Raw genomic sequence first — 27,657 nt, 5'->3', positions numbered from 1 at the left:
AAGACTACATCTGAATGGGAATCAGAATGATGATCAAAACACAGATGGAGTAGATTGAGTGTATCAACAACCCCAAAGCTTCACAATCGTTTCCTCTTCATGGGTTCACCATTTCATTAGTAGCGTTATGCAGTTTTGATTTTTATGCTGATGATTGTGTTGTTTTACAGTTGCATGAACAATCCTCTATCACTTGTTTCTGCTTCTTCTTCACCTGTGTTTTGATGTGGAGATTCTTTAGTAGAAGTGTAATTGCGCCCCCTACCATATAACAGTGAAAACATGGATATCCAGAATATTCTGTCAATGGCGGGGAAAGAGCAAAGTAGATTTAAAGAAAAATTCCTATGTACACTACCAGTGAACTGGCCTACACAAAAATTCAGATATTCAGAATTAGAAACATGTTTTCTTTATGAGTCAAGATGTTCTACTCAATCAAAAGATTAAACTCAACTACAAGCCAAGTAGGCCTATACTTTTTTTAGAATACTTAAGTATAGTTTTAAGTATATCTCATATAGTAGTATAGAGTATATTACAGATACTTACACTTTTCTGTCAGTATAAGTCAAGTATACTTAAGTGCAATTTTAAGTATATTCCTGAGAAGTACATAAAAAGTAGACAAAGTATACTTTATTATTTTTTAGTTTAAAATAAGTATACTAATAGCTATACTAAACCTATTTTTCGTAAGGGCAGTAATGACATTAAGAGCCTTTGTAAGGATACTATTTTTAATTATAATTTTATTAAATTGCTTTTTTATTAAGCTTTTAGAATAGCAGGAATATACAAAGTCTTAAAGTAGAACCAAAATATGAGTTTTATTTAGATGGTCAGATACAGGGCTGAATGTCATGCTGAATTAATGATTAGTTACAAATTTTGGTATTATTTTTAAATAAATGATTTAAATAAAATAATATAACTTATATGTACATGTGCAATTTGTTATGACCCGTTTAAAGTCTCTTCTGAAAGTGCTAACCACTGACAAGGGGATTTTTAAAATACAGTATTGTATCAAAGATCAATTTAAGTGTACCACACATTGTATACATTATGTTGATGGTTATTTTCCCTCTACCTGTTTGGGATATATTGTTGACCTGAGCTTAAGGCAAAAATGTAACATTCTAGTGATGCCAGGACATATAACTCTATAACATCTCTCTCTTAGCATAAAACCACTGAATGTGCAAATCTGTGTTTTTCTGATGCACCCAAAATGGCTAATTTAATTTTCAAATGCTATTGATTATTTCCTACTTCCTTTAATTTTCCTAATGAAACACTTCAAAGAAGTGCAGTGCCAGGTTAATCATGTAGTTTTAATTTGCATTGATGCAGAAGGAATCTCTTAAATTGGATCCAACTTTCTGTCCTTCCATTCCACTGTATACAATTGGCTGGTCTAGATCACGCTTTTTTTATGCAATACAGTATACACTGGTCTTTGCGTGGTTTATAAGTGTAAGTACATGCATTTGTGGAATACAGGGTTAAATTTGAATAATAACATGAAGGAGTTGTTTAGGTCTGGTTGTTTAAAAGACACGGATAAAGATTATGAGAAATGCATTGATCAGTGAATGGGGAACTCTTTAAAACAAGCTTTCTTATGGAGATGATTGGGTCATTCATTTCACTACCCAACATATGAAATTATCGACAGTTCCCACAGGCATTTACTTCTCTAACCCTGCCCGGGCTAAAATATTTCAGGAACCTTACAGCATTCAATAAGCCATGGATTTATTCATTTGCAAAACGGATAAACAAGCAATATATTAAGCCATTATGTTATTGCAAGCGGATGATATTGATAAACATGTTTGTGGTGAGAGTGACATGGCATGATCTATTATTTACAAGTGGTTTGTACTGGCTTGTATTAAAGTCTATGATAAATGACATATGTGCACGGTTCCTTTAATGTTTAAGGACACGGTGAACTGCTCCTCTGGATATAAATGCTTCCAATACAGGAAAGGCCCCTTTCACAGAAGAAAACATGAGCTGTAATGCTGTATATGATTAATTATGAAATATGAACAATGACATTCTGCATTCCATTGATAGTTGAGTAAGTAATTTGGCAAGGAAGCGCTGTTGTTGCGGTGTGTTAAGGGACTGTTCTATGTAACAGGATTCTGCATTTGGGTTCATCAACAGCCCCAAAACTGAGCTCTCACAGACAAGAAGTTCACAGATGAAACACAGAGAAGAGGGAAAGAAAACTGAGCTCTCACAGACAAGAAGTTCACAGATGAAACACAGAGAAGAGGGAAAGAAAATGAGCACCTCTCCAAAACTTTTTGTCCAAAAACGTACTAAAAAATCAAGTACAGTTTCAGAAAAAAAATAAAATAATTGTGCTTGTCACTGGGGCCTTCTGTACATTCATTTCACCTTACGGCATAATAATATGTACCCTTTGGATGGTACAAAGACATTTTCAAATGATGATAAAGGCGTATCAGTGGGTGTATCTTAAAGCAAGGCCATGACCACCATAAACATTGAGAGGGGCAAGTCCTCCACAGTTATCAGATATGGGCAAATTGTCTTCCCCAATATTTTATATTCTTGATGCTGGTCTGCTGCATTTCATTACGCACTGCTCTGCCTGTTATTAGGATGACAAAATATTTGAAAAGTTAACATTTTAAATTGGTCTGCCTTAGCATCTAACAACTCTTTAATGTCAAAATGATTTTGAGGGCCAATAAAATCAAAGACGACGGGCTTTACTGTTCACAGAAGCCGAACATGAATTCCGGCATGATGCTTCAGTTTTTACAGTGAAAGACCGTGAGGTAAGATGTAGCTAAATATTTAATATTTGACAACTGTTTTACGATAGAAATGACTAATATCCAGTGATGCGAACTAAACTTTCATATACATTTTTGCAGTTTTGAACTGAAATGGAATCAATTACACTATTAATGTAATTCATGACTTAATGTGATAAGAGAAGAAACATTAAGAGAGCAGTTTTCTGCATATTTGAGAGGGTGTGTGTGCATATTTTAAAATGAAGATATTATTTAAATTATTTTAAATATAATTCAAATGGATTACTTAACAGTAAAATCTAGTTCTTTTAAAAAACGATGCATCTGCGCACATACGCCGTTCTAGTTCGGCCGTTCGCATTAAAAGTTTTCTATTTTAGCCTCAAAGTAAATAACTTAGGATTTTTTACAACGGAAATGAATCAATCAAAAACGTACTTTAGCTGGACAATACCTTTTTTCTAGAGCTGCTGTACAGCCAAAACAATATTTCTTCCATTCATGTCCTATTATCCCTGTAAAGCTGCTTTGAAACAATCTGTATTGTAAAAAGTGCTATACAAATGAAGGTGACTTGATTTGACTTGACTACGGTTTTTCTTTAATTTTCTCGATTACCATTACTCATTTAATTATTTAATTCCTTTAAATAAGAGTTGGAAAATTTATTGTGACAGTGACATGCTGTTGCAAACCTACACTGTCAGAAAAAAAGTGAAAAACGTGAAAAAAAATTAAAATGCGAAAGCTTGTCACTGAGGCAAATATCCTAAAAGTGACAACTTATCTTATCTACCCCTAAAAAGTAAGAACCTTAGAAAAGTCGAGTATGTCAAGTCCCTACAGATTGTATGTGCCCAGTGCTACTATGAATATTTTAGGGGTAGATAAGGTACAAAAATTACCCTTGTATGGTACAAAGAGATTTGCCTTGTCACTCTGAGGGTACAAGATGTAAAGGTACATTTTTTTTCTGACAGAATATCATGATCAGTAGAAACTAAGACCATTACAATACGTTTGGTGTTACCTTTTGAGCAGGCACATTAACCTCCAGAACAAAAACAAACCGACACACCTCAGAGTCATTCTGTACCATCTGCAACACCTTCTCTTTTATATGCACAGCTGATTGCTGTCCCCATCACTAACGAGCTGCTGCAGTGCTATTGTTAGTGTTCAGACTGAGGACTCACTTAAGGCATTCTGCACCTCATTAACAGTAATAAGTGGTATCTGCCACCTTCTTTGTCAGCAGGGTAAGCAATCAATAGGGTCATTTCACATCATAACAGCTACCAGGGCACATTACTATCTTGTTCATGGCGGGAATAGTAGCCATTAAGAGCTGGCACAGATTAGATGAGAGGAGAAGACAGATGGAGAGAATTACATATGAGTACGAGACAGATCAATAAATGGATAGCAATGAAGATAATTCTACAACCGGGAAAGACAAAGAGAAGCCCCCCGTTCTTCTCTTAAGGGCGTGTAGCTTTGTGTATTGGTTCGCACATGTGTGTAGTTCCATGGCCTGTTGCCCCTTGCTGCGTGGTGCCAGTGTGTTTGCACTGTGCTGTCATCACAAAACAACTCTGATCAGGGCTAATTACAGCACTGCAGAGTCCGAACAGATGCACACACTCCTTTAATTACAGGAAACCCAGTCTTTAATATTTTATAGAAATGGACTTGAGCACGGAACCCCAACGAGTCTGACATTGAGGAGAGGAGACGAGCTCCGTCCAGTAAGTCAAATGCAAATGCTGGGATTTTTCTTCTCTTCTTTTTTTAATTTTTTTTTTTTACATTAGGTGTGTGTGTGATTCAGATTTGCATTGTTGCTCTAAAATACACTAAAATCTAAAACCTTCACAATTACAAGAAAGTGACAAGGTGTCTCTTTTTAATTGGCCATTGTGCTTTCCATGTCCATGAATGTGTTAACATCACAGACATCATCAACAAAGAGCCTCCCTCTCATTTTATCAGAATGGATAGACAGACTGAAATATACAGTATATTAAATATGAGGGATGTTTCAGATGCATTCAAATTTTTCAAAGGCCTGGTTGGTGGGCCCAAAGAGGAGGGTAATGCTAAACCAAGCAGGCCCAAGGAGACAAGACGTTTTATCATAACCTGGTGGGCTTCTTCCCACTAACCCATTAGCCTAACACTTCGCTGCGATCATCACGGGGAAAAAAACAGTTGATTAATTTTTGCCACTTTCTTTATCTCGCTTTCCATCATTTTCTAGGCTAGACACAAAATCCCATTTAATATAAATAGCTCAATAAGCACAATTACCAACGCATACTCAGTCAGAGAGTACAACAGTGTAGGAAATTTTAATAATGATATTGCTGTGGACATGTGTTAACACTCAGCTTGGCCGTGAAATCCGCAATGAGATTGCATGAGCCCAAATGCTCTCTACGCCACTCTGTTGAGATGTGAAATACTTAATGCTCTTTGATATGTACTGCCCATTAAAAATAGATGGCAATAAGTCATTAAAGGCATGTGAATTAATTTAATTAGCCATGCACTGCTACATGCAGCAGCATGAGGAAATGTATACTGCAAACACAGAGTGAATGTTGTTGCTACGGGTCAGTGTGTAGGCAGGGCCGGATTAACCATGTGGGTATTAAACATAAAAAAAACATTAAAAAAAAACATACTAAACAGTGTGTGTATGTTTTTTTTTATTATTATTCAAAAAATGCCAAAGGTTTTCTGTGATGTGTAGGTTTAGGGGTGGGTTTAGAGTAAGGGGATAGAATTTATAGTTTGTACAGTATAAAAACCATTACGCCTATTGAGAGTGCCTGTAAACCACATATACAAGTGTGTGTGTGTGTGTGTGTGTGTGTGTGTGTGTGTGTGTGTGTGTGTGTGTGTGTGTGTGTGTGTGTGTGTGTGTGTGTGTGTGTGTGTGTGTGTGTGTGTGTGTGTGTGTGTGTGTGTGTGTCTGGTTCACTATCTTTGTGGGGACTCTCCATAAACATAATGGTTTTTATACTGTACAAACTGTATGTTCTGTCCCCTAATACTAACCCTACCCCTAAACCTACCCATAAAAACTTTCTGCATTTTTCAACAAAAAAAAAAACCCATTCTGTATATAAGCTTCCTTATGGGAATCTCAATTTAGGTGATGCAAATGGTGACACGAGTCCCCATGAATGTGCATTCAGGTTGAAGTCCCCATTGGGATAGAAAAACATGAATGTGTGTGTGTGTGTGTATGTGTGTGTGTGTGTGTGTGTGTGGGGGCATGTTTTTGTGAAATATCAGGACACAAATGTGTATAATGACATGGGTATGACATAGGTATTACAAAAAGAGGGTGAAATATGAGGACGTTCCCCATGTCTTCACTTTTCAAAAGGCTTATAAATCACACAGAACAAGTTTTTTTTCACAGAAAGTGAACTGCACAGTCTCCTGTGAGGGCTAGGTTTAGGGACAGGGGCAGTGTAAGGGGATAGAAAATACGGTTTGTACGGTATAAAAACCATTATGCCTATGGAATGTCCTCACATTTCACAAAAACAAACGTGTGTGTGTGTGTGTGTGTGTGTGTGTGTGTGTGTGTGTGTGTGTGTGTGTGTGTGTGTGTGTGTGTGTGTGTGTGTGTGTGTGTGTGTGTGTAGTAGTAGTAGTAGTAGTAGTAGTAGTAGTAGTAGTAGGTTTGTAATGTATATTGAGTGGTGGGTTCTTAGGTGGGATAATCCAACTCTAACAAGACACAAACAAGATTTATTTCCTCAAAGAGTACCAACACCATGGTCAAAGCAGAAGAGATGCATCATACTTAAATAATTCACATACACACTGATCACATCAAAACACACCAGCTTGGTCACTCAAACTAATCTGAATGAAATTTTAATTTAAAATCCTTTTAAATGTCATCACATAATGTACTGACACTGACTGCCCCTTCCCCAGTCGTTTTTCATTACTATGACAGGGTTTGTGTATAGACTGAAGTCTTTTACTGAGTTTATGGGAAATCAAGTGTGCAGTTCATGACCCATTTTGACCTCTACCATATTTATGGCTTCAGTAAAAAAAAAAAAGTGTGTGGTGATATGCAGTCTGTTTCCTCTGCTATCCACACATACTCTGCATTACAAGCACCAGGGAACAAACATGTGCGGAAAAGTCTAAGGCCCTCCTCCTTTCCTATACTGACTCAAATAAAACATTCATCGCCTGTCGTGAAGAGGTCATTCAATCAAACAAGAGCAAACACTGTTGATCAAGGTTAAAATACCTTAAAAGTTTTAGTTTACAGAAGAAGAGGAAAACTGAGATATTGTGGAGTATGTTGCTTGTGGTTATTCATCAAGGGCCATAATTCAGAACAGAGCATTCGAAAGACAAAGAAAAATAAATATACAGTGTGATAGAGATCCTTTGTGAGTACAGTATGTCTGATGGAAATTATGTTTAAACGAAATATTTTTCATTAACTGGTGAAATATAACATGTGGATCAATGTCGTGAAGTTATTTGTTTTCATCCTATCCATTAATTAAATCTAATCCATTAATCATATCCATACACAATCCAAAAATGATAAAACATTTGAATGTACCTCTTAATGAGCATTTTATTTAAGTATTTATTTATTTGAGACATAAACTCAAAAAATGTCAGGGTGACACCACTGCCCTGATATCATAATGATCATAATGAAGAGGGGAAAAGGCTCGTTTAAAGAAAAAAATTATTACAAAGAAAACCTTGTTAATCACTTAGACGTAATTTTTATCAATATTTCTGGGGCGGCGGTGGCGGGGGGGGGGGGGGGGGGGGGTTAACTGCTTATTAAAAAGGTTATGTATGCAACATAAAAATATAAATCAACTTATATCATAGAAAGGACCCCTTACTGTACACTTACTTTAAAGAAATCTCATGGTGTGTCTCCACTAAGAATGACAGTATTTATGAATAATGATAGTTATAGTAGTATAGTAGTATCATAAGTCATGATAATTTTAGTCTGAAAAAATAAATGATTAAGAAAATAATGATTAAGTGTACACTGTTAATGTTTTCAAAGTGTAAGGAAAATGTTTTTACTTGATGGATAGAACCCATGAACATTTAGAATGATTACATTTATCAAATCACTAAATAGTTGGGGGTTTTTTTCTTCAAAAGAGGACATTTTAAATAACGGTGGTGCATGTGTTTTAAAACACATTTATTTTATCCGTTAACATAGACAATCTTATGTCATTGATCCATATATTAAAAAACTCTTGTCCTGTGAAATTGAAATAGCATGAAATAACTGATGGACTAGTTTTCATCAGAAAAAGATTTTGTGAAGGGAGGTCAGCAAGAGGTGATAGCAGCGACCTGTTTGTTTGCTTGCTAATACTGAGCCAGTACCCTGGATTTTAATCCAGTTAATTCTCCTGACATTATCTGCCATTTTATCTGCCCCATCACACATGCTCCAACAAATAGGCCAACACATTAATAGCTGGCATTGACTTTTGTCAACACTCATTAATATATGTTTGTCTTGGAGTCATAGCAGAATTGTTTTAAAATAATTCTGACCACAATGCCTCAGAACTGCATGCCATGTCATACCAAATTCTACTTTATTTTTCTTATAAATAAGATAATAAAAAAAATCTGTTTGGAATACACTGTATTGGAGTCATAGTCACTGTACTGTGAGAAAACGTAAGACTGGATGTTCTTGTGATACATTATGTAGGGAAATCTTTTAAAGCTGTAATTCCTCCCCATCTGAACTCTCTCCTCTGGGCCGTGTTTTCTCTTCGTCCTCACCCTCTGCCTCCCTTGGTCCTCTCAGGTTAGGTTACAACAGCAGGAATGAGGGAGTGCAAGCGGTAACACGAGGTACCATTGGGAGCGATGGCCCTCCTGTCAGTGCTGTGCAGATAACAGTTTCATACCCCCACCACAACCCCCACTCAAAATGCCCCAGCCCTCCTCAGGAACTTGCCAAAAGCAAACACCTACTCACTGTCTCAAACACTTGAACACTCTCACGCATAGTAAATACACACACACACACACACACACACACACACACACACACACACACACACACACACACACACACACACACACACACACACACAGCCTCTCAGAAGGGGAGGGACAGAGAAGGCAGACCAAAATCCTCTGTTCCTCTGTTTCTCTCCTCCTCTCTACATGTGTCTTGTCAAATTTTCTTCAGCTATTGTCGCAGGGTATGTGTTTTTTTCTTAAAAGTCACAGTTTAAAGAGAGTGAAATCCCTCTTAGTGACTGCCACAATCTATTAACCTCAACTCCTATTTTTGTTCAACCACCATTTGTTCAACCAAGTGTTTTCATGTCTCTCTCTCTCTCTCGCTCCCATTTGAAGAGCTCAGTCAAAGGCTTCCTCGGCCACTCTCCTGAGGCCCAGACAAGGACCTTTGACACTCTTGTGGCAATAAAACATTCATGCGACTTGGTATCTGAACACAATGCAATTTCCCTGGTTTAACCTGAAAGGAATGCACTAGTCACAACAGACTACATCATACTGCCATTAGGCCCTGCCAAGGAACTGCTTTTCTGGCTCTGCTTGGCTGCCTTTGACGGGAAAAGCACAGAAAAAAAATGGTGAAACAGAGAAAGAGACGCACAAAGCCCCATACATGCTGAGTTTGCACAGGGGCCATTTCTGACTTCCTCCGGTGACTGTCTCCACCTACTGTCACACACAAAACACACATTCACACACACATACGCAACATTTACAGACAAATGCTCACATATTCACTCCCGTACACTGATCTAGGGATTTCCAAGTCCAAGTGACCCTTTGGCTGACCTCAACACCTCACAATACTGTAATGCATGGATCTTTTCAACATTCACAACCCCATCTCTTTCCCACATACATGTGCAGACACTGCACACACACTCAAATACATACATTTTCATGTAAAAACAGCTGCGGTCTCTTTTACGGTTATGTCTTAATAATAATATAATCAAGAAATTGTACAGCTGAAGGAAAAGTGTTTTTATTTTGCAAAGTTACAAATTTTTCGGGCTGCTTTTGGAGAGTACCTCTTCCCTGAATGGTGTTTCTCTATTAGTGCTTTCAGGCTCTAGATTGGTGCTTTATTGAGTGTTTTATGGGAACTGTGGACAGAGCAAGCGGCATCAACCTTTCAGAGTCTAATCACACGACACACTGGGGAAATGTTGTGGGGGAGGAGGGTCCCTCTTCCACCAAAGAAAGAGAAGAAAGCAAAACAAAAAGAGAGAGAGAGAGAGAGAGAGAGAGAGAAATAAGACAAGACAACTAATGCCAGCAAGCACTAGTTACTGTGTATGCATGTACTGTATATGTGTGTATGTGTGCAGAGGTCAGCAGATGGAGGGTATTTAGGCTAAGTTCACATCCAAAAACAAACTGTCTCCCACACACAGTCACTACATCTACAGTGAGTGGTGGGTCACCAGAACATCTGCACCTCATGGAAAAGGTGTGAATATGGTCAAGACAGTGAAGCTTTTGACAGAAACAGAAATACGTCTGATATGTCAAATCACTTAGAGGAGAGACATCTGCTATACACTGTAAAAAGTTGTAACCTGCAATTGTTACCTAAATAATTATTTCTACCTTATTTAACCCATATTTAGATTAATTCAACAATACAAAATAACATGTTTGACTCTAATAAAATCAGTTAATTTACCAATTTTTAAGTGTAGTTTGCTCCACTCGTTGCTGTCGATATACTTCAAAAGCCTTTCAAATTATTCTAAACTCTGAATATACCCAATGCCGGTCCTCCCGGCAACTACGCAAGATGGGTAAGGCCTCCGAACTACCAGGGGGCCCCCTTACTCTCAAAGATTATTTAAGTATCACTATATAATGTAAACATATTTTTAATAACATGCAAATACAAATGAAGATTCAACTTTAGCGGAGTAATGTGGATATTTCTTTTTTCTAATACTTAATGATTTATATTTATTTAATAACTATTTTGAACTTGGGCATCATGCAGTGCTGCAGATAACGGCATGCGTCTTGACATACAGTATGCCTATATGGCTTCCAAACAAAGCTATCTGTCCGGAGCAGTAAAAAAGAAATGCAGCAAGAACGAAGTAGGTTTGTATTTTTGTAACATTTTAAATTCTTATTTAGTCTTGATTCTTGACAAACCAATAAGAAATTTTTTAACTTGAAAAAGCTTTCATGCATACTTGTATAACATGATTAAAACGTGTAAAACGTGTAACAGTAATTTTCCAAGAGCTACGACTTGTGGCCGCTGTACCACCTGACCACTGCAGATTTAAGGTGTGTTCGACTTGAAGTGACGCTGTTCAGATAATTCAAGTGACTCCAGTGGTTTAACCTCAATTTTATTGAGCGACACCAGTGCTTTGTTTTTGTGCAAAAAACATAATTTTCCACTTTTTAAAAAAGTATGAATCTCCAACAATGTCTGCCCTCGCATCAACAAAACACGCATGCGTTTCGTCGTGGTGCGTTCGTGAACGTGCACAAGTGATGCATGGATCGCGGTTATATTATCTGTGGACACATACTGCAGATAATATGTGGGTCAGAAGGAAGGAAGGAAAGAAAGAAAGGTGTGGGAGATTTTTAGTGAAGTATAGTTAAGCAGGACGAATCAAATGCTGTGTATGTGATATGTAACGGCTGTGAAGTGTGTATATGTATATATAAACTAATATTTAATTTACATGTTTAATTTACATATTTAATTTATTGTGTGTGTGTGTGTGTGTGTGTGTGTGTGTGTGTGTGTGTGTGTGTGTGTGTGTGTGTGTGTGTGTGTGTGTGTGTGTGTGTGTGTGTGTGTGTGTGTGTGTGTGTGTGTGTGTGTGTGTGTGTGTGTGTGTGTGTGTGTGTGTGTGTGTGTGTGTGTGTGTGTGTGTGTGTGAGTGTAACAGTCTTACAAGTTACAGTGACGGAAAAAGTGACATTCCAATTTAAGTATTCCAAAGAATTGCAATTTTGCCAAATATGGTAAATAATTTGTTTTACTGTAAATAAATGTTAACATAAAAGCAGCCTACTTCAGTGTAATATGGTATCACGTTTAACACTGAGAATTAAAATAACTGTAATGTGGATCAGGTGCATATATCTAAATCAGAGAAAATGGTTATGCTGAACCTAGCCACGCTTGGCACGGTGTCCAAACTGAGGAGTTGACAGGAAGCAAACCCCACCCTCCACTCCAAATTTTCAGATTATGCCCTGCCAGTAACTCATCAGCAAACATATATGCTGTGGCCTATGTATACACTAATAATATTTGAATGCAGTTGTGAACTGAGCTGAACTGAGCTCATGTTAAATCTATTGCCACTGTGTGTGGCCTGACACAGTCTGGATATGACTCAGCCACTCTCTCCAAGGGAACCTTGAGAACTGCTTATGGAACACTTTGGCTACCTAATAAAAATGTGGACTCTCAGAGAAGCCAAAATCCTATTCTGACTGACTACAGCTCGCAGTCAATGTCAGACACAGCTGGGAGACACAGATTCCACTAGATCCTGGCATAACAGATACCGGCCGAGTTTACGCTGAGTTAGTCTTAATTATTCCCCCAGTTTCATCCCATTACTGTAGTTTAACGGGAAGAACTCCATCTACATTTGATGGACTCAACATGGTCATGTACAACAATACACAAGTGATTTTTTTTTCTCCCCAAGAGATTGTGTAAGTGTTTGTGTGGGTGTGGTTGTGTGTCATCAAGACAGGGAGAAGCTAAGTTTGCTATGGGTCACAGCTGAGGTGTGTCTGCAATATGTGTGTGTGTGTGTGTGTGTGTGTGTGTGTGTGTGTGTGTGTGTGTGTGTGTGTGTGTGTGTGTGTGTGTGTGTGTGTGTGTGTGTGTGTGTGTGTGTGTGTGTGTGTGTGTGTGTGTGTGTGTGTGTGTGTGTGTGTGTGTGTGTGTGTGTGTGTGTGTGTGTAAGAGAGAATTAACAAGAGTTAAAGAAAGAGCGTGTGTGGCCCGACAGAGAGAGAGAGAGAGAGAGAGAGAGAGAGAGAGAGAGAGAGAGAGAGAGAGAGAGAGAGAGAGAGAGAGCAAAAGAGGGGCTGAGGGGAAATGGGAAAGAGTTGTTAAGGAGAAAATGAGCCCACGGCAGCACAACAGTGAGCGGGCGGTGGCAGCTGGCGTACTGTGCTAATTCAGCACTTTAACAAATCAATGCCACTTGACAAGTACTTTCCCAACACATCACATTCAGAAAGCCTCTCTGTGTGCATGTTTTGATGTACACACACAAATCTTTCTATAAGAGTTATAGTGTTTTAGCGGGACCTCTTTCTGTCATTATTTCCTCACCCTTAAGTCATTCCAAACATGTGTGCTGTAATTTTCTATAGAATACACAAAAAGAAATTTTAAGGAATGTCCCTCTTTTTCATACCATGGCATAAACAAAGAAAACTCAACATAAAAGTGATAAATGATAAATGGAGTCCTGGGTTCTATATTTAGGTCTATCCAGGAAAAGAAAGACTATTTTTAAAGTACTCTATTGGCATGGTTGTTTTTAGACAAAACAAGTGATGACAAAAATGTATTTGGCTGCAATTGATGGATAATTGTCTATGTCCAGTAACACCTGAGAGTTTTTTTGCACTCTCACCTATTTCCATTTGTGAATATGAAGTAAAAATGTTCCCTTCTGTTGCAGCTCACTTTTTCTTTTCTCCTTCTTTCTAGTCTACAGCTCTTTTGACTGAAATCAGGGACAAAAGAAGCGAAGTGGGGTCATACCGAATGGGGCATGAGGTTGTGATCATCTGTCTATCATGCGTTTTTGTCTTTTATTCCCTCATTCAGACAAATACTCCTTTTGAGGTGTCTATATTTCTATAGACTGTATAGTTGTTGATGTTTTTAAATAATAATAATAATAATAATTATTATTATTATTATTATGTTGTTTGATTGTTTGCGTAATTTCCCATCAGGTTTTACATTCATTTACACTCTATAAATAAAATTAAATACTTAAAAGTATAATCTTTTTTATTCATTCATTCATTTATTTAAATGTGAATGGGAGCCTACCCCCTGTGTACCTCCACTCCCGTTAGCAGCTGTAGGAATTAATAACACACACAAGACCTTTATCAATACTCTTATGTATTCAATTTCGAAACAAGAACATGATCACTCTTGTCTGTGTGATCAGAGAACGTAGCTCATGCTGTTTCCTTCTAGTAACAAATGTAGCCAGGGGCCTTTTTCAGGTCTAAGGCACGTTGGGCTGTGTGAATTAGCTGTGCGCTGAAATTCAAAAATGCATTAAGATTTATTCTACACAGCCAGAGAAAGAACATAGAATGCACCTTTCAAAAAATAAAAAAAACAGGCCTCTGCTTCACAATGATGATAATAAAGTCATTAAGACTAATAGTGTGTCTTAAAAGAATATATAAGAGGCATTAAAATGCATCCTTTCACTGTATCTATAAGTACACTGGCCTATAGGAATACGCTGAGGTAATTGAACAATAGCTTATACATTTAATAAGAAATAGGTTCTCACATGTGTCTCGTCTAGAATTTCAATTTTCAAAGGATTTTAATTTTAAAATAAATTCCATAGCACTCTTACTGTATGCCAACAATTGTATAATATGCTTGCTTTTATTCTTCTATTTAAATGAATTTCAATTAAGTCTCCTTAGCTATGAATTTTATCCAAAATCTAGTCCTTTTTTTATTTTTGGTCCCTGCAGAAAGTTTTCTGTGATGAGTAGGGTTAGGGGTAGGTTTGGGTTAGGGAATAGAATATACAGTTTGTACAGTATAAAAATCATTATGTCTATGGGATGTCCCCATAAAACGTGTGTATGCTTCTGAGAAATCAACACAGATGAAAACACACCATTTGTGTCACAGAATTCCTTTACTTCTCAAGTCATTTGTCTAGACTTAGGGGCAAGTCAGCGAAGTTGAATCCAGACAGAGAGAGCGATAGAGAGAGTCCATCCTCAATCTGCCCGTGAGGTGATTACGGTCGTCTTTTCCCCAAAGTAAACCGCCCATTCTTATCGCTGCAGTACAGTTAATCCTGCCTCTCTGTCCCTCAGGGGTGTCAGAGAGGTGGGGAGGGGAAATGCTGGAAGGAGAACACATTTGCCACTTGTCCATGACACATAATACCCGAGGTCCTTCAGGCAATCAACTTTTACCTCACATGTATTTGCTCATCTGAAGACCCCTGCCGGCTCAACTGCTAGTAAAAGGGGTAGGGGGAGGGGTCACAGGAGAGACAACCTAAATTAACACTTGACATTCAATACGGTCAGGGCCTTAATTGGCCAGAGCCTTCCTTAGAAAGCAATTTTCTATTCCCCAAACTACCTCAGGAGTGTCGTGCATGAAATGAGGTTGAGGGGGAGTATGTATGCGTCTGTGTGCACATGCATTCATGGCACAATGGACACAGCATGTTTGGTGGCCTGATGGTCCCTTCCTCACTCTAATGAGAGAAGATCAAATATTGGTACGCAATCTAAGTTGAACTGGGACGGGAGCTCCCACCCCCTCTGACACACACACACACACACACACACACACACAGCTCGCATGCTTGCTTTTTTATTCTTTGTGAGTTATGACAATTGTCTGGTGACCACAAAATGCCAGGAGCAACCTCTGGGCACTTTATTTTATGTGCTCACTCTTCTCTAAACAACACACACAAGCACACACCCGCACGAACACAGACAGACGTGCATCGTGTCTTTTCAGCCCTCACTTCAAAAAGGATACCGTTACCGGTGATGCTATTAACGCTTTCAACCTGAAAGGAATTACCCTTCCTTTAGCTGATCAGACAGCATTTTAAACTTTTAAATGCATCCTCTATCTGTAATCTCCTCTTTGCCATGGGTATTATCAATTGACTTTAAGACCAGATAATGTTCTTCTCCCACACATATGCTCCTGGAAATAGAGTTTCACTTCACATGATTATAATCCCTACTCCTTGAATCGTGTAATATTTGTTGAATGGGTGAAAATCAATAGTGCTGAAATAACAGAAGGCTTGCCTACTGCTAACTGGCCATGTACATCTCACGCAACGTGAGACGGATTTATCAGCACGGGTCGATGCGATGCGAAGCGCAACCCATTCCCTAAGCAAATTTGGATTCACATGCTAGACTGTCCTAATAAATCAAATATTTAAATATTCTTTTTGATATCAAAACCCAAATCCTCTTTAGCGCTTGAAAACGGCGCATTATGAGTGTCTCCACTCTGCTACAGTCAGCAGCTCATGATAAGGACAGGGAACTCTGACCCCTTCGGTTGCCTAGATACACTGGCCACTTCATTTGGAGTCTATCACAAGAGCAAATGAGTTTGTTTGAGCTTTAATTGACACCATGGATTGGAGAGAAGGAAGAGCAGTACCGCTCAATATATGACAATAAACCCACCGTAAATCACATCTGCTGTGCATCTGGGAACATGCGCTGTGGCATTTTGTGCATTTTATAGAATTTGATTATATAACATGCACATTTTTATATGCTCCGAAAAAGAATACTTTTTTGTAGTTTGTGAATTCATAGTAAAATGGAACTCTTATAATCCTCGATGTCAAATATTTTTCATCCCTGGTTTGGATGAATTTTAAAATGCTCAAAAAAATCATATAATTCCTACACATGTGTTCTACTACTAAATCACCAAATAAACAGAATAAATTAATTTGGCAGACGAGAGAAGTATGTGGAATACACCCGTTCGTAGACTTTCTAACATATGGTATGTGTGCGGAGTGGAGTGATCCTGAGATATGCCTCATGAATGTCCAACCTCTGTGTTTCCACGATCTGAGCAGCATCAGTTCCAAGCAAAGCAAAAAAAAAAAAAACCTTTTTTCCCTCAAGCCTAGAGCTAGAGCTACAACACACACTTGCACACAAGATTTTGATATAAAATACGCCTCTGGTTGATTGCAGTTGTGGTTGATGACAGCACAAGCCCTCATATACACAATCACACACACACGCACGTCAACCTTTTGTACAAATGCTGGTCATAATTTATTGGGTAAAACGCAGAAAACACACATAAAACAAAAGCATTTCACAGTTAATCTAACTTTTGAAATATTTCATGCATGCAGGAAAAGATCAAACAAATGTATGCATGCTCAGTAAATCTCTTTTGATACAGAACATGGTGGTGGGGGCACTTTTTGTCTCATTTCTGTAAATAGACCTAGACCTCAAACCATGTTTGCATTTTAAATAAATAAAAGATTTTGAAAGAGATTGAATTTTTTTAACGGTCATTTTCAAATATTTTGAAGCTGCACAAGATCAATAAGGCTATTCTATATAAAGTAAAATTAAAGCAAATTATTAAATGAAAATAATTCCTTGCATAAATGGATTCATTAAAAAATATTTGTAAGTTTTGTTTCTTTCAAAAATTAAATTATATATATATATATATATATATATATATATATTGACTTTACACCTGGCATTAGTCTTTAGGAACTCAAACCAGAAAATACATAAAATATTGTCAATCCAACAGCTAGAAAAACATTTCTTCTTTGCATCAGTATGGACATTTTTATATGACTTGGACTGAGTGCTTTACTTCCCCATGCTCAACAACATCAGTGTAGTGTCACTAATGAGGAAAACCACTGTGAGCAACTGAAATTACTGTCATTATCTGCGGACATATGTAACTATAACAGTAATAATGGTGGAAGGTAGTAATAATAATAATAATAATGGTAAATCAGCCACAACATTAGATGAAATTATGGTGACACAGTCAAACCACACAGCAAAATTGAAAATGAGAGACTCCTGCAAAGGGGAGTGTGATTTTCTTGTCTGTGTTTTGTTGATGGGAGAAATTGCCCTCTTAGCTGTTTAAGATGAGGTAGACTAACAGCTTAAAAATAGCGGCCTCTGAATGTGCCAGTGGCATTGGCAACAATCCAGCAAAGAAGAAGAAAAAAAAGAGAACAGGAAGCAAAGAAACAGAAGTCATGCCCTCATTTCATGGCCCATGTTCCCATTACATTGTCATCAATATGCAGAGTTTTTCCAAATATTGTAGCCTTACTTGTTGCTCATTATCCCAAAACAGAGGTGTAACATTCTTTGAGTATAGTTGGTGGTTTTCGAAGTTGCAGTTAATTTTTTATAATTTTTTTCCTTAAAAATAATATCAGAGGTTATTTTAGGTGCAGGAAGAAAAAAAAATATGCACCCTTTGAATTTACCTAGATTTCTACATAAATTTGCCAAAATGATTTTCATATCTTTAAACACACTGTGTTAACAATTTCTGTACAGATAGGAAATGAGCATTTGCGACATGATCAATCACTGGGGGTGCTGACATATGATTCGTTTTACATCACCACAAGGCTCTCACACCTGTTAAATGTGGTAAAAGTGATAATAAAATCATGTGAGAGCCTGAAGAGCATAATTTTTCAGGATCTCAGGTGGTGTTAAGTTGAAATGTGAGACTGACTGCAGCGTCCCAGAGTTAAAGTTGAAGCCCAGCGGTAAAGTGAAAACACTCAGCAGGCTTTGGGGTCTGACTGTCTGATTTGAATGACCTTTGCGGAAGGGCAGGTGTTTTCTGGATTGGACGTGGCATAACTCCGCACCAGTGAAGGTCTCAGGGGACATGATAACTGACTCCAGTGATTCTAACTGACTCTTGTTAGAGCAAATCATAATGGAACCTCTTACCGGCATTACGGGACTAAGGCTTTCAGGCACAGACTGCACCGGAGGCACTAAGGTTAGAAGGAAATCTGAAAATTGTCTCTGTTAATCTGATGTTTTCTTATTCAGTACTGAGCACTACAGTATGTGCAGAAAACACAGGTCTATATATAATTTAACATAATATAAAAATCTTTGAATCAGTGTCAATGTATTCATTAAATATTTTTTTTAAACCGCTGTACAGCACATCCCCCCCAATCCAAAAAAAAGAAAAGAAAAATATTCACTGTCATCATATACAGTAATTCCAACATTCTTTCTTTGTTTTGAAGTGTGTGGTCTCCGCCTCTGTGTTCATAATGCAGCCATCTTTCAACTCTTAAACTAGGTTATGATACCTCTCCACTCTCTTAAATAATTTAGGAACTGAGATCAAGTCTTAACACTTATGAACATTTATGCATATTTATAATTGTACCAAGAAAAAACGAATCGCATCATTCGTAGGATTCTGCCACGGGCCTTCATGTGTTCTGTTGAATAGCTGTGTAAAAATGTACATATATTCACAACAAACGTAACTGCGTGCTATATTCTCTTTTTGCAAAGTATAATAAATACAATGTTTATGCAAATTTCGGAGCGGCTCATTTTATATTTACATGGAGGTAGAACGTGTCTCATCTCTGGGAACACTGTCCCTTAGGTCTCGCCTATCAGATCTCTATGTCTCTAGTTGAGGTCTGAGAGGCCTCTCTCTCTTTCTCTCAGAGGTCTGAAGGGCAGCTGGTGCATTCTGATTGTGTCAGGCGCTCAGGGAACTAACAAGACGCAGAATGATGGTAATGTCCCCTCATTACCGCCACGCCGGGGGTGGTGACATCCTGACTCTAAGACTATTGAAACAGCAGTTTCCCTTTTAACCAGGACTTCCCTTCAGTTCAGAAAAAAAAGGGGGCGGGAGAAAATTCCAGGGCTAAAAAAAAAGAAAAACTTTTCAGAGCATTGACTAACTTGACAAGGGCCAAAAATACACTTGGTAACATCGAAATTAACTGGTTAGTTATATTGGTCATATAACTGGTCAAAAATATTATTTAATTCCGCGGAATCAACCTAAATACATTAATTTATACCAACAAAAATATTTTTCGGGGTTAAATCAGTTAGAAATAGCTCTTTAAGGTAACAATTGCATGTTAACATTAGACAAACAACCAAGTGAAACTATTTCTTCATAAAATGAAGCAAATCATCATCAGTCTGCATCATTAAAATCTTAAAATTAAGAGGTTAACAAGTTGTTTTACATTCACTAAACATATGAATTCTGCGGAAATCAGAAGAAATCAGTGCTATTTTAAATAATTATGAATTCTTGTAATACAAGTATTCAATCATTTTTGACCTAATAGTTTCAAGTGTCTTATAGTCAAGTCAACAATTTAATCTGCATTTACCCACGGGAAAGCATGGCTACCTTTCAACGCACATCGCCTTGATAAGAGCAGAGCAGATGGTCTCACATTTTTATCGTGTCTATGTCCATGGCATTGACCCCGTCTGCGTGTCGCCACAGAGAGCACAACATCACCTCTTTTCTCCTGTGCAACGCTGGAGACAGTATTGCTCCGTTTTCTGACACTCCAGAAATATATTCCAGAATGAACATGTGAGTGGCCATGTCGCCCCTGAGGACAGACAGAGAGCAGAGAAGAGGCACTGCACAAGCATGTGAGTGATGTGCCCAGTGTCAGCTATTGATCATAGCCCAAGGAACACACAGATCTCAAACACCTACTCATATCCACTCATCGCTCCAGAGAATAAAGGAAAGATAGCAACCAAATCTTTAGTGAGGCTGAATGAAAATCTTAACTGGATCGATTTGTGTGCTTTCCAGTGTGGGACTTTGGGTGGGAGGGGGAGGGGGGTCTTGTCCCCGTTGTGAAGTGCTGATGAATCTGCCTCCAAACTGGCTGCAAGCCAGTATCACAGAAGAGTGAATTTCTCTACTCACCAGGGACCACTTCCCCTTCCCCAAAAACAACCCGCTTATGTCCCACACTTTCACTCGCTCTCTCTTTTCATCTTGCGCTTCCTCTCTTTGCTTTTAAATATTTAAGATTAACAAAAAAAATTTAAATAATTAAAAAGCAAACAGCAATTTGAGGGAAAAATTTTTTTTTAAAAGGACTAAAAATTGGGGTTTAAGCTGGTAAAATATCGACATTTAAGAAAAAAAAAACTTTTTTGCAAGGAATGTTGAAAACAATAACAGAGTGCAGTGATATTCCTCATGAGCATTTTAGTTTAATATTCTAACATTGCTTTGTAAACAGTGAAATTTAGGGAATTAAATCATGAATATTAAAACTAATTTAACATAGAGAACGCTACAAACAACATGTTTATTAAAAGCTATAACTGCAGCATATTGATTAATACACTAATTATGTAATCACTTAAATGGAATGAGAAATTCTGAATAGCTTTTTTTTTCCGGGTGGAAAAAAATTATAGTTCCAACAACTCACATTGACAGTAGGGATGTAGGCAGAGGTGTAGGCAGCACAATAACTGGCATGTATCGCTTATGTACGGGCATGGAAAACACACATTCACACACACTCAAAAAGTACAGAACTCTCGAATCCAGTCGCCAAACATCTCTCTGCCTTTTCTCTCTCATCTGCTCATCACCTCTACATGCACCTTTTTGTAACTCTTGACTTCCACAATAAAACACGCCAGCAAGCACTCTCGCTTTACAACAAAAACAGAGAAAAAGTTTACCACTCTCTCTCTGATCCTCTCCCCACCCTCTCTGCTTCCTCCTCATTCCAATTTCTCCTTGAAAACATTAAGAGGCTGTCTGTCGGGGAAAGCGAGAGGAATTAGGAAAGAAAGCATCCCTGAGCCAGGTGAGATTACTCCTCTCAACTGAGTCCATTACTTAACAGGGTCAGTAGTTAGAGGAGCCAGATCCGTTCAGCACAAAGACCCCTGAACCAGCAGCCTCTCTTCTGTACAGTGGCGCAATAACTGACGCCACTTACGGTCTTTGAAATTAAACTCCCCCCTTTAGTTGCTCTTTTACACATTTATTTATTTTCCAACATATTGCATATGTTCAACTTGGCTTGGTTTTGACAATGACCTGCGACAGGCACCTTCCTGTCACCAAAGGTTGAAACAGTCACACTTCCTGTGACTGCTCCATCTTAGTCAGCACTAGCTGCACCGATCATGTTGGCATTGCCCTGGGCTCTGCTCTATCTGCCGAGAAAAGATGGTGGGTGTCTCCCTAACCACATATCCTCTTTCACTCTCCTCTCCTCTCCTCCACTCCACCCTTCTCTTTCTCTCAACCAAGGCCAGCCAAGAGTCGTTTCATCTCGCACCCACACACACATGCAGCACAGAGAGGGGAAAAAAGGAAAACAGACACTTCACTATAATCACATGTACACACGCTCCTGTGCATACACGCACACATACACCTGATCCAAGAAAGAAAGAAAGAAAGAAAGAAAGAAAGAAAGAAAGAAAGAAAGAAAGAAAGAAAGAAAGAAAGAAAGAAAGAAAGAAAGAAAGAAAGAAAGATGCACGGATATTCAAACCTACATGATCAGTACAGAAGACCGCAAAATGAAATGGAGGGAAAAAAACGAATGGAAAAATGTAATAAATGTCGCTCCTTCGCCAAAGTCTGAACGGGATTTTTTTTTTTTTATTATTATTTGTTTATTTGTTACATGAGAGAATATATTTAATATATATATATATAAATAAATAAATAAATAAATAATTAAATAAGAGCCCATATAAAAATTAGTTGTAGGATTCCTAACTGTTCAGTTTTCAGATAGGCCTATCAAAATAGGCTAGGCTACATGTCATAGCCTACAACATTCAATATAAATTTTCTTTAACATTTACAAAAGTTCATAAATTAAATTAAATTAAATTAAAGCAGCTGTATGATCAGACGAATCGAACACAATCGGGCATCTGTTTTTAAAGGCTGTTTTTCCTTTAATATGTTTCTAAATATTTTCACTATAAATCTCTGTTTAACAGCCATGTCGCACTCGCAACCGGAAGATTTTTAGTTTTTACATCTTTCAGTCAAGGTCTAAAAAATGCAATATTCATTATTTCAGATTAAAGAAATTATCCAATTACAGTAGGCCTATTTTACGTTTTGTTGTCGCGATGAAATTAATTAGCAAACAAGACTGGCTTTTACAGCAAATCGTTTTGCAGAAAATCTTTAATTTTCGGTTTCATTCGTTTTCAAATTATTATTATTATTATTATTAAACAATAGAACATCAATAACAACAATAATGTATATGCCGTTGCAGTTGTATTAGCTAAACGTTCTTTGAACGAAATATTCTAGAAGGCTTTTATGCAAAATCGTCTACAATGTAAAATAATGTTACATTTATAAATATTCTAAAAAAAAGGCATTTGTGGAATGTACACCGGGGGAAATAACAAGTGGTTCAAATATGAGAGGATGCTGAGAAGCCCTAGAGAGAGTGATGAAGTTCGCCATGCATCTCAGAGTTTTCACGGGAGATCTGATCAGATTCAGCACCTGAAAAGGGTTTGCGATGTGAACTGATCACAGCCTTGTTTCAGCACCGCGTGTCAAAAGAATCACATCAAATTAAGAAGCTTTAAGTGCTCGTTCATAGTGCAGCCGATTAGTCTAGATTGAGCAATTAGAACCCATTAATAACCAAGCCCACATTAACAAATATAGGCTATTGCATAAAATAAACCCTAACACAGGCATCCAGAATATTTGCTTATGTGGGTTTGATATTAATATCGACCATTTCACGTGGTCAGCAGTATCATTTGTGGAAATGAACAGGTGTACCTTTAATTAAAAAAAAATCGGATCGGATATTAATTGATGATTAAGATGTCGTGATCTGATAAAGCTGGCATTAATTTAGGACGCAGAAATTTAAGTTAAATTACACGCTCGAAATGCTTGCAGCCGCTCTTTAGATAAATACATTCGGGGAAAAATACACATTTGGAAAAATACATATTAGGGAGGGGGGAAAAAAACTTATTTCATGCGCATTGCATTTTAAAAGAAAGAACATACAAAATATCAGTGGCTAACTAGTTTATTGTCATCTGTGAGAGACGCATCATATTTTATTATTGACAGGAGTAGGATATTATTTTTTGACATTGCTCGATAAATATTTCTTTGAGATTCATAACTCATAACATAAAAAGGATCGGATGCACAACATTTACATTATGATATTTGTTTAAGTCACAACTGCATCTGAAGAGCTGAGACAATGTTGTCCTGTCAAAATAATTGATAGCAGCCAGATTACACTGTCATTAATGACACTCTCTTAATTAAATAATTATATTCAACGATAATTGAGTGATTTAGAGTTAAATTCAAACTAATTTGACTTATGTCACTTATATTTTATGTCAAGGATAAATGGTTTAAACACTCAAACAAACGTTCAAAGACGCGTCATAATACAAGAATGCAAAACACTTTATGTGGAGAATTTTACATAGTTACTAAGCGCGTAAGGTCCATTCAGAATATCCTTTAACTTGTGAAAAGTAAGAACCATTTGATGCTCATAGTGTTTTCGTGAATGGTTGAAGCGCAGGACTGAATCCACCTGCGCCGGAGCCCTGATGTGCCGCACAGCGCAGCGCGCAACTGATCAGTGCCATTCAAATCTTATTCTCACTCAGATTTTATATTTCTAAGTCAGCTAGAACCGCGCAGAGTAAAACCTTTCAATAATAAATAACACATAATTATTTAGAGAAATATATAGGTTTAAACAAAAACAAATTTATGTTAAATAAATACAAACTGGTTATTCATATTTTTACCGTGTTCAATTTTAACCGACACGCATCTCAGTGTTGCAAATAAAGGGAGCTAATCGAGTAAGAAAAAAAAAGTTCGTGAAGAATCTGGAAAGATATGTGGATGGACCCCCATTGTTGGCCAAAGGGAGTCCAGGGGCCTGCGCTCGTATCAGCGTGTGCATGGCACAGAGAAACCAGCCCTGATGATTAATGTTCTGCTCACCATCTCTCCCTCCACAGACCCCGATCCCCCTCCCATAAACATTCTGTCCTGATAAAAGCATTCAGCACAGGAACTTTACAATAACTACACACAATGTTATAGAGCTGTAAGATGTTAAATAACTAGGGAATACTTTTACAAGTTGATGATGTTAAGAACTCCAGAAACAGATGAAGTCAATTAAATGTGTGCCACAGCCTGATCTACAAAGGGTCACCAAAACAAAACCCCCCAGTCCAGACCGACCAGACACATGTTCACTAATGCAATTAATAAAAACTCTTTTCTCTTCAACACTCAAAAACTTTCAAACGAAGGCTGCAATTTGTGACAACGGGCATCAGCCACTAAACCACTCAAAGAAGTGAAGCAAAACATAGTTTACATAGTAGCAAACGTTAAAACCACTGACAACAACCAAAACATTTTTTACACATTCACATTCAAACGCTAAAACAATGAAAAACAAATAAAAATACAAATCATGCTTACGCTCAAACACACACTTTAACAGCTGCACAGAGACGAAGCAGACACAGTGACACACTGAGCGAGAGGGACAGCATCCCACTGACCTGCTGGGACATTCTGAAAAGGAGGTTGCTGTCAGTGCTCTGCTGTGTCCATGTCCCCATGAAGCCCGGCTCGGCGCTGGCCGGTCTGGTGCTGAACTGCATGGAGCTTTCTCCTTCTCCTCCTCCTCCCCCTACACCGCTGCTGCTGCTCCTGCTGCTGGCTCTGGCCGTGGACTCGCGTGCCCTCTCTCGATCTTGTTCTCTCCACACCACACCGCCTCTCACATCCAACTCTGTCTCCTCAGACTGCCGGCAGAGAAGAGGGGGAAGGGGGGTGGACGGGGAGCCGGAGAGAAAAGTACAAGAAGGTGGAGGTTCAAAGAGGCAAAGGGTGACTGCTCTGTTCTTTTTTTCTCTTCTGTCCTATTCTTGCTCTCTTTTTTCTTTTTTTCTTTCTTTCTTTCTTTTCTCTCTCTCTTTGCTATCTTCTCTTGAGAGAGGGGTGAAAGTGGAGGGTCTTGCCTGCCAGTAGCAGGAAGAGTGTGTTGAGTTAATTCAGGAGCAGGGCTGCACAATGCATATTTCCTCTGGGGCATGTGGTGGTAGCAGGGCAGGATGAGCGGAGTGTCGGAGGTAAGGAGGGAGGAAGAGAGGGATGGGGGTGTGAATTGAAGTGAAGTGAAGGAAGGAGAGAAAAAAAGGGGGATGGCAGAAAAATGGAGGAGGAGATGGTGAAGGAGAGTAGTTTTTTTATCTGCACCCACCCCCCCCCAACCACACACACTTTTTTTTCGAAATGTCAGTCAAGCTGTGTATGGGCTGTCCTCCAAACATACACGGACATAGACACATACATACATTCCACACAGAAATCAATCGTCAAGCAAACTCAGTCACCCGTAACCTGCCCTTTGAACCCCTCGCACACCTCTACATGCACAAAAACACCACTTATATTTTGCACTTAAAATGCACTCCTTGCACGACTACCCTCTTGTAATAGTTCTCTTAAAAAGTTTCATACAAAAAGAAAACAACCAAAATGACTTTAAAACTATTTTTCCAAGAGCAGAAGACAAATCGTCCCTCCCTTCTCCCCAAAAGGTGCCCTTTCTCACCAGCGTGTCCAGCGTGGTTTTCCTCCCAGCTGTGTGGAGATCAGGTGTTGGAGTGTGTCAGTTCCAAAGCCGCCCCTCCTCTCTCTCTCCCTCTCTCACTCTTTCTCTTTCTCCTTCTCTCTCTTTCTTTCTTCAGGCCCCTTCTCGCCTTCAGAGATGCCTGTCCTCTGTTTCCAGACTAACTCCAGCTAGCGCTGTGTCAGTGTGCATGTGCGTGCAGCCGTGAGTACATGTGTGTTGTTGTGAGGTAGAGCATGTGTGTGTCGGGCCGCAGCACGTCTGAGTTAACTGCTCCTCTCTTCTTGCTGGCACTCAATGACACGGCTCTCTCTCTCCTCCACTGATCTGCTTTCCCACTGAGAGGAGAGAGAGAGAGAGAGAGAGAGAGAGAGCAGGAGGGGAAAGGGTTGTCCCTGTCTTATTACCAGCTCTCCATGCCTGATGCTTCTTCACTCCAGACCTCAGTGGGATTGAGCCACTCTCTAATACATGCACTCACACACACACACACACACACACACATAGAGAACTGGCCCATCCACACAACTATTCCAAGCAAATAATGCATTTGTCAATACAATTGGACAAGCTCCAACTTCTATAATAACCTCAACGCTAAACGAAAAGACGTTTCTGAGCCTTCCAATTGCACTTTGTTTTATTTTTCTTTATTTTGTTTTTACTCTTGACAGCCAGTAAACACAAAGAGAATGTGTGAAAAGTATTTTTTTTTAAACATATAAATAAAAGAAATAATTATTTATATTGTATCTTTTACACATTGTCTTTACGTCTACTTTCAAGCTGGCTGGCCTGGAATTAAAGCAGAATGTGTCACTAAAGCCACAGTAGAGCCAGGTGTTTTAAAGTGGACACACATCCATTTGATTTTTATTACAAAGTCTGATTCCTTTGTCTGTTTTTCTCTCCCCTTGTATTAAACAGCTCTAGCTAATGGTTCTATGCAATCATTCCACGCCCCCCCCCCCCCCCCCCCCTCACCCCACACCAACTCCCCCTGTGAATGCACGCACACACACACCGTCTTGTGGAGTAGTGCGGCAGAGCACATAATCATACATACTCTCCCACTCACAAACACACACACACACACACACACACACGGGGAAACCTCGAGTGGATGCTTTCAGATTTTAATTAAGAAAAAAATGAGGAAGAGGCTCCATTTTTGCCAAATTGGTCCCCGCAGCAGACAGTCTCACAAAGGTGGAGAAGAGAAAGAAAGCCCTAACATATGCACTTACAATAAGTGGCGGCATCTCTCCCTCATTGTACATGCCAAAACATTT

At 38.5% G+C, this 27,657-nt stretch overlaps 1 protein-coding gene across 6 annotated transcripts in view; it reads right to left on the bottom strand.

Annotated features, from left to right (window-relative positions):
* The window catches only part of bnc2 (basonuclin zinc finger protein 2), a gene marked incomplete at its 3' end in the record, with an annotated part of 224,847 nt that overhangs the window by 101,633 nt on the left and 95,557 nt on the right, over positions 1-27,657 (bottom strand). For 4 of the 6 annotated variants that reach the window (XM_079813040.1, XM_079813041.1, XM_079813043.1 and 1 more), the window contains one exon: positions 25,290-25,535. The exons of the other annotated variants lie outside the window; for them this stretch is intronic. In XM_079813040.1, the coding sequence (XP_079669166.1) occupies positions 25,290-25,535 (246 nt within the window). The remainder of the gene's footprint in view (positions 1-25,289; positions 25,536-27,657) is intronic. 6 annotated transcript variants of the gene reach the window in all.

The sequence above is a fragment of the Gobio gobio genome (assembly GCF_949357685.1).
Source record: "Gobio gobio genome assembly, chromosome: 3".
Lineage (NCBI taxonomy): Eukaryota > Metazoa > Chordata > Actinopteri > Cypriniformes > Gobionidae > Gobio > Gobio gobio.
The sequence above is the reverse complement of the archived record's forward strand: the minus strand, read 5'-3'. Positions and strand labels throughout refer to the sequence as shown.